The sequence below is a fragment of the Ambystoma mexicanum genome, chromosome 10, assembly GCF_040938575.1.
Source record: "Ambystoma mexicanum isolate Mex_15411 chromosome 10, UKY_AmexF1_1, whole genome shotgun sequence".
In the NCBI taxonomy this organism is placed as follows: domain Eukaryota; kingdom Metazoa; phylum Chordata; class Amphibia; order Caudata; family Ambystomatidae; genus Ambystoma; species Ambystoma mexicanum.
Window position 1 is genome coordinate 1,008,612,349 of NC_090932.1, and position 13,219 is coordinate 1,008,625,567.

Genomic DNA, 13,219 nt, shown 5'->3' on the forward strand with positions numbered 1-13,219 from the left:
ACTTGACTTTGTTAGCCAAATATCTTAAATTCAAATGAACTCGGTTAGCATTGCAAGTTATGCCAAAGTTATATGACTTGGATAAACTAGAGCACCTATGTTTGACCCACCCTCCTCCATGCTACCGAAGTGCGGTCCCATTTTTGTGTTGGGAGCCACTGTCAAATTCGAGTCATACCTTCATGTTGGTTGCCGGTTCTGGTTTCTGTTTTTGAAAATGTGGTCACCACTAATATGAAGTCCCAGTTGCCTCACTCAGCCCTCACTTCCTTTCCATGACAAAAGATAACGCATTGAGGCTCTCAAGACAGCTACACACCCGCTCAAACACTTCTTGTAGTGCAATCTGGGACCCTGTCAGGACAAAAGGGAAGGGTGGACTCAAGTATTGGTTGAGAGAGAGCACTAGATCGGCATACAAGACGGGTACAGCTAGTATTAATGAATACTCCAAAAAGGAAAAGGTGCCTTTACATAGTGTAGTATGACCTTTATCTTGGAAAGGACATTCTCCAAATCGATGCACACAGGCAAGTCTCTCCATTGGAAATGCTGTGCTGTAGGAGCTATTCAAATTCCATTTGAGATCAAGAAAGCTTGAAGGTGCGATGGGAACCTAAAATGGCAAAGGCATATACAGCTCGACAGTGAGATGATTGGCTGTAGGAATACCTACAATATCCGGAGGACATAAACTGGAAATTTATTTAACAGGAATAGTTTAGTAACAAAACCAACAAAAAGTGACTAGGAACCCATACACTTCTTCCTCTCCAAATGAGTAGCCAGATTCCCATATTGTCCTGGAGGTTGTAACTCCTGTTGTGCTCACAATCAAACCTCTGTGGCACACAGGAAAAGACACCTGTAAAAGTTCCAACATCTCTGCGTCTGCTGGTGATTAAGCAGCTCAAATCTCATGCCATTGCTACACATCATAGTTTGGGTTCTTGCGCAAAATGACAAAGCCCTCTAAAATGGGTGTTACAGGCAGGTATTCCTCTGTGGCCAACTCTGCTCTCTCGCCGTGTGCAAGCAAAACTGGGGTGGTATGCGTCTGAAAGCCAGTGATGGTTTTGGGTTTGCCAGCCTGCCCAACAACATCGACAGCCTGTGAGAAAACAAAAACACTAAGTTAGCAGGTGCACAGACTTAGCTGAAAGACTTGGTGCCTCACTGGGAAACAGCGTGTTTGTATTCACCTATGTGGAGAAAGGCAAGCGTAACAGTATAAGTCTTAACGCGTGTAAGAGCACAGAGCCAGGCAGATAGCAACATCTGCCACAATTCATAAAACCTAATGTGAAGACACCTCTAAGATATAGGGCATCAAAGTGTAATGTCAGTGCATGTGCATCAGGGGAACATACGATCCTTGCCCCCAAGAAGGGTAAGAGACTGCAAAAGAAAATCACAGTATGTTAAGTGACGTAGAGACTAGGAGTGATCCGTTTTCCTTACCTGGCCCACACGAACAGAGACTGGCAACGGTCGCAGTTCCTCATCAAAGGTTACCAGCATGCGCGGCTGCATAGCAGCAACAAGACCATACAGGACGTAGTGGGACTTGCCCAGGATAACTAAAGGGAGTAAATCGACACACAAACAATATTAATCAAGGTGTGACACGGTTTAATTACTCTCTCCATTTACAGCTATCCTGCCATTCTGCGCCACAATGAGGCTCCTTTCCTTCCCATCCAGCTATTTTCCTTCCCTGTGAGCTAGCTTCTCCCCATGCAATTCATCTTCACGTTTGAGCCCTGTCCCCCACCGCACCCCTCCATGCAGCTCTTCGCGGTTAGCTCCCTCCTCTCCATGTAGCATACATTGCACCAGAAATTACTAGTTATTCACCGTAGTGATGATCCTGTGTCCCCATTTTCACCATAAAAACTTTCTACCCCATTAAGTATAGAGGCACGCGGGGGTGCAGCTCTGGGAGCATGCGCTACCCTAAATCCGCCCACCGGCGCCACTCCTCAGTCCCCATTGACACGTCAACAATATATAACATTGCCTAATGACACCAGTATTATTAGGATGGTGGGACGTAAGGAGGAAAGGGGACTAAGGACTAAGAGTACGTACGATGACCAACTAGTAATTACTCTTACGCCCCCTCCCCTTTCTGCCATACTGCATGAGCAATTACAACTGAATGTAGCCACAGGGTGGAGAGGAGACCCTCCTTAAGCAAATAAGTTCCTTAGAACAGCCTGTCAAAAGGCCGCGTCTGACTCAGTCGGCGTCCAAACAGTAGTGCTTACAGAAAGCCGGAGGTGGCCTCCCTGCTTAGGACTTGCCACGGAACCTGCCACTGGAAGGCGATGGCTGTGGCCTTGGCTCTGACCGCTTGAGCGTGCATGTCGGCTGGCAGCGGCCTGTGCTGCCCTTTATAGGCCTCTTTGATGGCCGCAACCATCCACTGTGCAATAGAAGCCTTGAATGCCTGATAAATGGGTCTGGAGCCCCCGAAGGTGACAAAAAGAGCGTTTGACCTGCGAAGCCCTTGGTCCGGTCCAGATAGAATTTCAGAGCGCGTCTGACATCCAGACAGTGCAAGACTCTTTGAGCCTCGCCCTTGGGGTCAGCGAAGAATGTAGGTAAGACTAATTCCTCATTCAGATGGAAAGCGGAGGGTACCCTAGGTAGGAACGCCGGGTGAGTCCACAGGACCACCTTATCCTTGTGGAAAGTGGTATAGGGTTCCGATACCACCAGAGCCTGGATCTCGCCGATTCTGCTAGCGGAGTTGAGCCCTACTAGCAGAGCTGTCTTAATGGTGACCAGCCTAATGTGCATGGATGCCATTGGCTTGAATGGTTTGTGTGCCAAGGCACCCAACACCACATTGAGGTCCCACACATGGGGTGTGGCCTCTTGATGGGCGGATAAAGCCTGGACAAGCCCGCCAGAATTTTCTTGACCATCAGGTTGGAAGAGGAGAAGACTTCCTCCTCAGAGTCTCTGTAGGCCCCTATGGCTGCCAGATAGGTGCAACATGTGTCCACCTGTACGCTTGAGTGTGCAAGGTATGCCGAAAAGGTGAGCACGTCGTCCAGCGTGCACGTCAGGGGGGGTCGATCTCCCTAGAGTTCGCCAAGTGACAGAACCTACTCCATTTACTCCTGCATTGGCTCCTGGTGGCCTTGCATCTAGCACACGATAGGCTCAGGTGTTTGAGGGTGATCTGCTTAGGAACCACGTGCGAGGGCTAACTTCTGAGGAGCGGGGTGGAGAACCCTGCCTGCCCCCCCAACCCCCTGCTGGGACAGGTGGTGCGCTGGATGAGGTGAATGGGTGGTCTGTTTGTGAGGCTGAGCACTTTGGAGAACCACAATCTCGCCGGCCACCAAGGAGCTATCAAGATGATGCTGAAATGACAAGCTTCCTTCATCTTGCGGAGAACCCTGGGCATTGGGGGTATGGGAGGAAATGCATAGGCTGTCATGCCTTCCCATTGAATCTGCAAAGCGTCACCCAGGGAGCCGGGGCCCTGTCCTTGCCAAGACGCGTACCAATGGCACTTCCTGTTCTTCCAGGAGGCAAATCGATCCGCCCGAGGATGGCCCCATGTGCTGGAGACCACCCACAGAACCTGGTCGTACCATTTCCACACCTAACTGTCCGCTCCCAGTCTGCAGAGCCTATCTGCTTCCAAGTTGGCCTGCCCCGGGAGGTGGACGGCCGTGAGGTATATGTTTTCCAGGGCCCACTCCCACATGCTGACCGCTACGTTGCACAGTGGAGGGGGACATGGTACCCCCCCATGCTTGTTAACATAGTACATGGCAGTGGAGTTGTCAGTCTGGATAAGGACAGTCTTGCCCCCAATGAGCGGAAGGAAAGCTCTGAGGGCTAGCCAGATGGCCCTGAGCTCCAGCCAGTTGATATGCGACTCCTGCCAGGTCCAGACTCTGGACACTGGCTTTCCAGAGTGGCTCCCCAGACTTCTAGGGAGGAGTCCGTAGTGATGGTGATCTGCGGGGGCAGATGCCGGAAGGGCTTGCCCGTCTGCATGTTGCAGTCCCTGGACCACCACGTGAGGTCAGTGTGGAGAGAAGGCGGTATGCTGACCACCTCCGCTTGGGAGCCCTTCTCCTGATTCCATGAGGCTGCGAAGTGCAGCTGTAATCTGCTCATCCGGAGTCTCGTGTGTGGCACGGCCAGAAGGACCGCTGCCATGATACCCAGTAAGTGTTTGTACCACCAACCCGAGGTCGCTGCCCTGGTAAGGAAGTGTACCATGGCCCTCTTGATGGCCGTAATCTTGTCCTCGGAGGGAAACACCTTCTTGGAGCACGTGTCCCAGATGAGGCCCAGGAAGGTGAGGCTCTGCATGGGCTGCAGCTGAGACTTCTTGAGGTTGATGGTAAACCCCAGGCCGTGGAGCGCGTTTATCAGCACCGATGCAGTTTGGGTAACTCCCTCTGGGGATCATGCCCTGACGAGCCAGTCGTCCAGGTACGGGTAGACATGGTGGCCCTGAGGAGGGCTGCCATAGCATTCATGAGTCTGGTGAATATCCTGGGGGCTGAGTTGAGGCCAAAGGGTAGCACCTTGTACTGGAAATGACAGCCCATGATCCCGAAGTGTAGGAAGGAGCTGTGTGACTGCCAAATCAGGACTTGCAAGTAGGCCCCCCTTCAGATCCAGGGAGCACATCAAGTCTTCCCTGTCTAGTGTCTCTGCAATGAGTGCTGGCGTAACCATCTTGAATTTCTGAAGAGGGAGGGAGAGGTTGAGGGGTGGATAGGTTTAGCCTGGTTCTTCTTTTGTATGGTGAAAAACCTGGAATAGGAGCCTAATCCTCTCTGGGAGGCCGGTACTTCTTCCACAGCCTGGCTCTCGACAAGCAACCGGATCTCCACCAACAGAGTTGCCGTCCCAATCTGGTGGAGGGGAGAAGGCAGGAGAGGGAGGTATCGGTAGGCGGTACCCTGTTGATACTACAGATTTCGTGTATTGAAACACTTGTGTATAGGCATGTTATAAATGCCATATCATACAGATAGGATCCAGGGGTCCGCAATGCGAGAGGCAAGCCTGCCACCCACTGGAAACACGTGGACTCGAAAGGAAGTCTCATGCCTTTTTTCCTTCTGAGGCTGCCACTTAGGAGGGGGGACTGGAAGAAGTCCTTACCCTCCACCCCCTTTTTTTGTTGCTTGCACCAGTGCTGACTTGGAGAGCGGTCAGGTTGTCTAGTCCTCTGTTCCTGGAATCCCTGGAACACGCAGACCGAACGCCCGCCTCTTGTCGGAGCGTTGATGTGACAGGTTGTACGTCTTGGGGGTGGCCTTCGTCAGGATAATGATTTCAGTCTGCAAGCTGTTCTTTTTATCCAATTCCTCATCGGTGGTAGATTGGAGGTCACTACCCTCCAACGTAATGTCCAATATGCGATCCTGGATGTCAGGGTTAAACTTAGTAGCCTGAACCCAGGCCGTCCTTCTCATGTCCATGGCGATGCAGATGGCCCGGCCAGAGGTATCGATGTGGGCCACAGTGAACTCCATGATGTCGTGTGCTACAAGCCTGGCTTCTGCTAGACCCGCCTTGAAGCGTACCTGGCTCTGCACCAAAAGTTCCGGGAGGAAGTCCGCTATTTCCCGCCAAAGGTTCTGGTTAGCGGATGCTAGCATGGCATTTGTGTTGGCTTGACGCAGATGCAGGGAGGCGGAGTACAGATTCTTCCTGTGCGCCTCCAAGATAGTCTCCTCCTTGCCTAGCAGCGCCGAGGACGAGGTGGCTGAGGACGACTGAGGCTTCGAGTAGAGTGATGCCGCAGCGATCACCGAAGAGGGCGGTTGCGCCGACAAGAGTGTATCCCCTTCCATCTGTCTATACTTGGCATCGAGGCGCTGATTGACAGGTTGGGCCGAGTGTGGCTTGAGCCACCCCCTTCTTGGCCAGTGCCACAACGTCCTTCTGCATTGGTTACCCATCTTGGTAGGGGGTCTGAGGGTGAGGACTTCTGCCAAGACCCCCTCCTCGGGCTGCTCTACCTCGGGTTGAGGAAGGCCCAGTTATTCTGCCAAACCTGCAAGCCTGACATGGAAGGCCTTTGCCGACGACGGCGTGTCATGGTCTCCCTCCTCCTTGTCCGTGTCCACCAGAGTGTCCGGATGGTCTGGAGCAGGTGGAGGGGTGCTGAGCGCCGGCATGGAGACCGGAGTCGGAGGCTGGTGCGGGACCGCCGGAGCTGTGGAAGGTAGGGGAGCCGGAATTGAAGGAGCCGGCAGGGGCTACGCTGGGGAAGTGGCGCCGGAGCCATGGGAGGAATGACTATGTGCGCCGGTGGAGGGACCGGAGGGAGCAAGTCCCTGACACCATCCCATAGGATGGCCTCCATCTGGGGTTTTGCATCAGCGCCAAAAACCTTTCGAAGAACCTGTCTTCGAGGGCAGAAGAAGAGACATGAGATATTGACGAGTGGCTGGGGCCTGCTGGGGCCGGAGTGCACTCTGTCTAGGCTGCAGGGGGAACCTGCCCTGCGCTGCTGATGTATAAACTGTAGGCCATGTACCTGGTTGACACCAGTCACACTTTAAAACACGTTCCCCCGCCTGCTCTGTTTACAGGAGCGGCATCTGACAAGCGGCTATGTTGTCTGGCACAGTGGCCATTTTGTCGAGCTGTGTGCCACGTGCCAAAGTCGTGGTACATGGCTCCCTGAGCACAGCCTCATCCAAGACTCTTGGTGTTGGAGAATGAGGCCTACCCGGCTCCACAGGCCCAGGCCTGGAAGTTGTATTGCCCTCGGCGTCGTCACTGGTAGTGCTGCATGCAGGTGCCCCTTCAGGTGTACGTACACTCAGTGAAAGAACCTTGCAATAGCTCAGCACTGATTCCGGAAGGATCTGATGACCCCCCCTCGGCCGTGAGGCTGGTAGCTGGACTAGCCTCGGTGCGTGTGCTGGTACGAGAACTTGAGAGGTTACTCCCGCTTGGGCGTTTCCTCGGGAAGGAGTTGCCCTTACAGGGTGCGATGGAAAATAGCAGCCCTCCTTTGGGCCTCGATCTCTGTTTGGCAAACTTCTCCAAGTCCTCTGGAGGCAACCCATCAAAGAGCTCCCTCCAACTAGCTAGCCTGTTCTTCAGTGCATGTTGAGTTAGTGCGTCACACGCGGTACAACTTTCTCAGCCGTGGTTAGGGCCAAGGCAGCGGAGATAAAGAGCGTGGGGTCAGACATAGGAAAGAGCCCCTCGCAAGCTGGACACCGGCTGAAGCCTGCTGAAGTCGACATGCACTGGGGAAGAGCGTTTCGTCGGAGGACCGAGTATTTGGATGACAAAGACAAAAAGATAGAAGAATCCCTGGAATTACATGGCAGGGCCAAACCCAGGAGCACTGGTGAAATCGGCCCGTTCCCATCATTGCAGAAAAGGGGGTTGGGGAGTGGCGCTGGTGGCGGAGTCGGGGGAAGAGCATGCTCCCAGGGCCGCACCCCTACACATCTCTACATTTAAAGGGGAAGAAGGTTTTTCTGGTGAAAAAGGTTCAGTATCCCGTCCCTAGGAAGGGATGCCCATGCAGTATGGAGGAAAGGGGACGGGACGCAAGAGTAATAGTCCATTCTCAATTCAGCATAGCTTCCATGAGGCATCTCTGCTCTATACAGTGCTCATCCTTTCGTATGAGACGTCTTCCCCATACAACCCTCACTGCTCCTCTTGAATGTTAAAAGATACATCCATGCCAAGGCTGCATGGCCTCACTAGCCCAGTACCAAACGTGGTGCCAGTCTACACTCAAGAATGGAGTAATGTGGTAAAAAAGTAGATGCATATATGTCCGAGTGGAACAGATTATTCTGCAGTAGTCACGGGAAAAATTCAAGTGCTCAGTCCCTAAAAAAGGGTTTACCGTTTTCTAAACTGAAAAACCCCAGTGCTTCAAGACAGTAAAAAGGTACTAGTAAAGCATCCTGGTTACTGGACCAGAGCTGTCAATTTATGCAGGGTCTGCACAAAACGCATTTATGCTTAGCTTGTGACCAATGGTTTCTTATGGGTCAATGTTTTCGATAAAAAAAATAATAATCTGAAAACCTCTGGTTAGACGGAAAATGAGCTGTCAAAGTCATAGTGCAGGGTTGGTCAGCCCCTGGCCAAGGAGGATAACAACTGTTAGGTAAGATTTAAATTTCAGTGATAAATCTTCCTCACCTGTGTCAACCCCAGAACTTTTTGCTTGGACCTGGTGATTACTTTCCCTTGTCCCTAGGTGAAGGGGAATATTTTTCTAGAATTCCATCTTAACAGTCGGTGTGAGGACTCACTTGAAGAGCAGGACCTCTTCCGATGCTGCTGCTTCTTCTTCTTTTCCTTGCACTGAGCCGCTCGTACTTCAGGATGTCGATCCGAGCCCAGTGTTAAGGAAGGTTTTCATATTTGTGATACATTTTCCTGACCTGTACCATCCCCACAACTTTTTGATCAGACTTGGTGAATATTTTACCCTGCCCCTAGGTGTGAGGGGGAATCTCTTTCCCCTCTCACCTAGTCTTTCACTCTTTTTATGGGTGACCTTTTTATGTCTCCCCATAGTGTGTGGTTGGAGTTATAGTTTCCTATAAAGTTTTGGGCTTAGGCTGGGTTGCCCCTTTGGGCTTTGTAAGGTAAGAATTAGTGCAGTCACACTGTGTGACACTACACAACACTTATCTGCTTGGTATTAGGTAACCCACTAAACAAGTAACCCATTATAATTACAACCAATTAACACTTACACTCAGGGTTTCTGTTATAGTTATTTATTAAACATCAATTTTTAGATAAGCGTTCTTTAAAAAGGCAATTCATGTAACAATTTAAATATACTTTAAAATTACTTTTCAGCATCACGGGAAGTTTGTGGATAATCTTTAGATCTGCTTCATACACAATTCCTACAACCGGAGGTGACGTCAATCACAAGGACAGTAATGGCATTTATGTTCTGAGGTTGCAGAAACGAAAGTTTTAAGGAAGGAAAAGGTTAAACAGGTTCTCAGTATATGAGAGGACACTTAAATCATCCAATGAAATCTAGACCAGCCGTTCGCAGCAATAACAGTCTGAAACAAGTTACCAGCTATAAGGGACAAACAATATCAAAGTCAATGGGCTAGAAGAGTCTGCAGAGAGCCAGGGCAGCCAAAGTCCATTTGAAAAAGTCTATGGAGCAGGACCCTTCTTAGAATCAAAGTCTTGCACAAAGTTAGAGAGTTTGCTAGAAACTCCTTGTAGAATCAGAAGCTGTTAAGCCTGTGAAAAGAGTCGGAATCAACTCTAAAAGTAAGCCACTGCAATGCCCAACTGAGAAAAGTACAGCTATAAAACAATGAGGTACGTGCCCCCAAGTCTAAACAGTACCTCTGTCTTACTACAGCGTGTGCAGACCCCGTCCGTGTTCCTGAGCCTCAGTCATAGGGACAAGAGGGAGGACGTCTGGAGGGCCCCTGCAGCGGTACTTGGGAGGTCGTCGGCAGCTATGGGTTCTTTTCGGTCCAGCAGCACTTTGCAGTTTCAGCCCTTAGCAAACAGGAGCGTCGGAGATCTTGGATACCGGTTGGGATTCCTTCACTCATTGGGTCCTGCATGCACTCTGGTGAGGGGACTCTAGCTCTGGTCGTCCTGCTACTGGAGGGTCCTTAAGAGACTCTGGGATCTTCTAGTTGGATTTCAGATGTTGCACTCTACTACGGATTTCTCGACGCCTGGTACTCGGTTCTTGTAGCAGCGAAGAAGTACAGCCAGTCAGGGAAGATGGTCCAGTGGAGTTTGTCTCGGGGTTAGTGGTCCCACTTACTCAAGGGGAGAAGTGGTCCCTTCCGGAGCTTCTCTGTCGAGCTGAAAAAGGAGTTTCAGCACAGCAGCAGGGCTTCACCGGGCAATTCAAAGATCCAGGAGGATGCAGCAAGCTTCGTTCACAGTGTCTTTGTCGGGTATTTCTTTCAGTGGTCAACTCTGCCTCTAGTCCCAAAACCCTCACCTTTTAAGCAGGTTTCTCCCATTCATGCATAGCCTAGGCTGACAATTACAGCAGCTGGCCAATGAGGACTGGTTTGGTTCAGGCACACAGACAAAGGACAGGGGAGTTTCGGGACCTTCCCTCACTTCCTGCCCTTCCAGACACACTGGAGCCAGGGGCGGGCTTCAGGGCTAAAGCCCGCCAAAGGCAACACACACAAAGGGCTCAAACCTGTCTCAACACACACAGAAAAAGCCAAGAAATACTAAACAAACAGAAAATGGCGAAAGACAGGGGCCATTTTGACAAAATGTATACCCCATGGGTGCTGTACTGCAGCTGAGGATTCAGCCTGCGGCAAAAAAAACACACTGGTGGTAAAAAGTAAACCACTGCTACCAGCCATTTAAAGTAATGAGGGTAACACAAAATGTTACATGAGAACGTAGGATAAGGGGCTACTAAGTAACCCCCCTAGCAATCCCCATAAGATGGTGTGTGCTGGACCCAAGTAAAATCAATTACACCTTACTATTCTTGGGAACAGTAGTTCATCCAAAAAAAGGTTTTTAAACCTTAAGAGAAATCCAAAGGACTTGTCTGTGACACTGCACTGAAGGTGCTGTGCGTCACCATACAAAAAGCAGATGCCTACTCCAAAAACTGAAAACAAAATCCAAATCGGTGAAAAACACATGAGAAAGTGAGGAAAAAGGTCCCACTCACTCAGGAATTAATTAAACCGTCTTAAGTCCAGCAAAAGAGCGGGGGCTCTCTAAGGTTGAATGGAATTAGCACAATTTGTCTGAAGTCCCACTAAGGGCTTAGTAAAACCATTTAACAGACAGTACAAAACTCCACTCTTAGCATAAGGCTGTATCACCCGAGTATATAGTAGCGTAGACAGAGCAGCCAGGCTCATTTTAGGCAGGAGAGAGGGCTGTAGGAAATTACACTAAACCTGTAGCACACCAAGCATTCACTAGAAAACACTTCCAACCAGAAGTATTATAAAAAATAAAGGTTTATATAAATACAAGTAAGCCAAGTCTTGGGGTAAGTACTGATTACAGAGTCAACCGCATTTATAAAAATACCACAATGCTTGAAGGTACACAAACCAAAGCATAAAACCTTCAGGATACCCAACAGTAATTCTAGGGAAGTCAGACCTTATCATACACATTTAGTATAGGCCACGCCTGTTCATGGGGAGTAAACACCATTAGTTAATTTTAGATTACTTTCTGTACTACAAGGGTAGTAGACCCCGACAGTTATGCAGTGACACTCCACAAAGAAATCCCAATCAACCAACCCTGTTACCAGGATACTTTTCTGAATAGTGGAACACAGATTAAAGTAACAGTGTAAGATTACCAAGAACTCTTTACAGTAATTTAGAACGCACCAGGCAGACCAAGGTCAGCTACACTGAAAGAACACTTTACAAGAATAGCACACAGCTAGTCTAGGCAGGTGAAACCCAATGCTGTAATATACTGTTACAGTTGCTTTTCAGATCAGTGGAACACAGACTGAGATAAACAATAACTAACTTATTTTAGGATGGCACACAGCTAACACAAGGTAAGAAAAACCTATATACTAGTTAAAGGAGCCATCAGCAACTTAAAGATTTGTATATACCCAAGACTGTTTTAGCAAATGTATGAAACAGACCAGGTAAAGCAAAATCCAATGTTACACTTTATGAATAATTCAATGTTATTCTAGGTAGGGAAAACCGAAGGCAGACTTTAAACAGGCAATCCAGCAAGTTAGGGGAAGCAAAACCCAGTTGGGGAACTTGCACACCTATTCTCTGAAAGAAATAGTTAGTGAAGCCAACAGCATTACATTTGGAAACTAGGCACAACAAAGTAACAGGTGAGTAAATTAACCTTACCTATAAAACATTTCAGAATGGCACAACACATTCAAGGTAAGTAAGAACTTTTTTAACTCTCAGAATTACAGTTAACAACCAACTCTTTAACAAGTACTTTGAAACAGTACTTTTGAAGACAGAATCCTTTACATATCCAGTCCTTCCCTATTCTATTGCACGAGTACACCCAGGGGCAGAACAGGGACCCAAGTTGTCTAGGAGCCAGCTGTAGGCAGGGTGAGATACAGTTCTGTTGCAGGCAAAAGTCAGAGTCCCCGTGGAAGACTGTTCAACACACTTTAAAGTTAGATAGGGTGTCTTCTCTGAAGTCCCTGTACCCTAGGAGGATTCCAGCAGTTGGCCTGGGTGAACGGGATGAGAGGACTCCCAATCACAAAACATCCCAAAGCTTTACAGAAATAACAAAGGCTTAAGGTAAGTAAATAACCCAGCCAACACAGTACCTTAGCACAGAGGATGAGTTGCAGTAAGAAGACTTCAAGATCTGCAGCCAAGGACCCGGTCGTGGAATTCCTTCATCATGAAGACAGAAGACAGGACACTAGAAGGACTGTTGTGGCAGGGATAATGGGGAAAACTCCAGGCAAGAGTTTCCGTGGTTGGACGAGACTGTGGTTTTCGCCCCATTTATAGGAGCCAGAAGATGACTGAATATCGCGGAGCGGGTTCTTGTCACATGCAAGATCCAGCACTCTGGTGAGGGGACTTTTCGGACTCTATTCATGTCTCTGGAGGTCCAGCAGGATGCCACCAAAGTTTCAGCTCGACACGGAAGACTGTGCACCCCACAATGGCTGGAGATCCCAGGGTATTGGGGTATTGCAGCCCTGCAAGGTCACAGCACACTGTGGGATGGCTCAAAATGCATGTCTTCTTGAGTCTAGTGGATCTCACCAGGGTCTGGGATGTCCTTTTCGGGATCCCCAGGTCAATTGAAAGGAAGGGTAACAGCAGGTCCCGGTTACACAGCAGGCTCTCTGGTCGTTGGAAATCGCTACAGCCGTAGTTTCTTCATCTTCCTCTTCGGTTTTAGCTCCAGTGGTCGTCTTGTCAGCAGCTTCCAGGATCCGAGTATTTATCAGGAACTACAGCACAACTTCTACATTCTCTCCTTGCATTTTACAGCAATGGGACGTCAGGCTGTACAATCAGGAGAGCCAGCCCCCACTGGGAGAGTGTTCCGTTCAGGCCAGGACAAAGAAAAAGGGCTGCAGAGATTTGGACTCCTCCCTCGCTTCCTGCCTTACAAGATACTCTGAAGCCTGGGTGAGGAATCCCCACGATTCCTGCCGAAGACAAAACAGCTACTGAGGACGTTCCCACCTAGAATGGCATGGGGAAGACCT

The 13,219-nt window shown here is 49.5% G+C and overlaps 1 protein-coding gene across 1 annotated transcript in view; it reads right to left on the reverse strand.

The window, feature by feature from the left end:
* Window positions 1-680: 680 nt before the first annotated feature.
* PSMD2 (proteasome 26S subunit ubiquitin receptor, non-ATPase 2) overlaps window positions 681-13,219 on the reverse strand; it is a 674,802-nt gene continuing 662,263 nt past the window's right edge. Inside the window, exons 20-21 of the mRNA XM_069618807.1 lie at window positions 1,462-1,580; window positions 681-1,111 (exon numbers count right to left, since the gene is read on the reverse strand). Of these exons, the coding sequence (XP_069474908.1) occupies window positions 929-1,111; window positions 1,462-1,580 (302 nt within the window). The 3' untranslated portion in view covers window positions 681-928. The remainder of the gene's footprint in view (window positions 1,112-1,461; window positions 1,581-13,219) is intronic.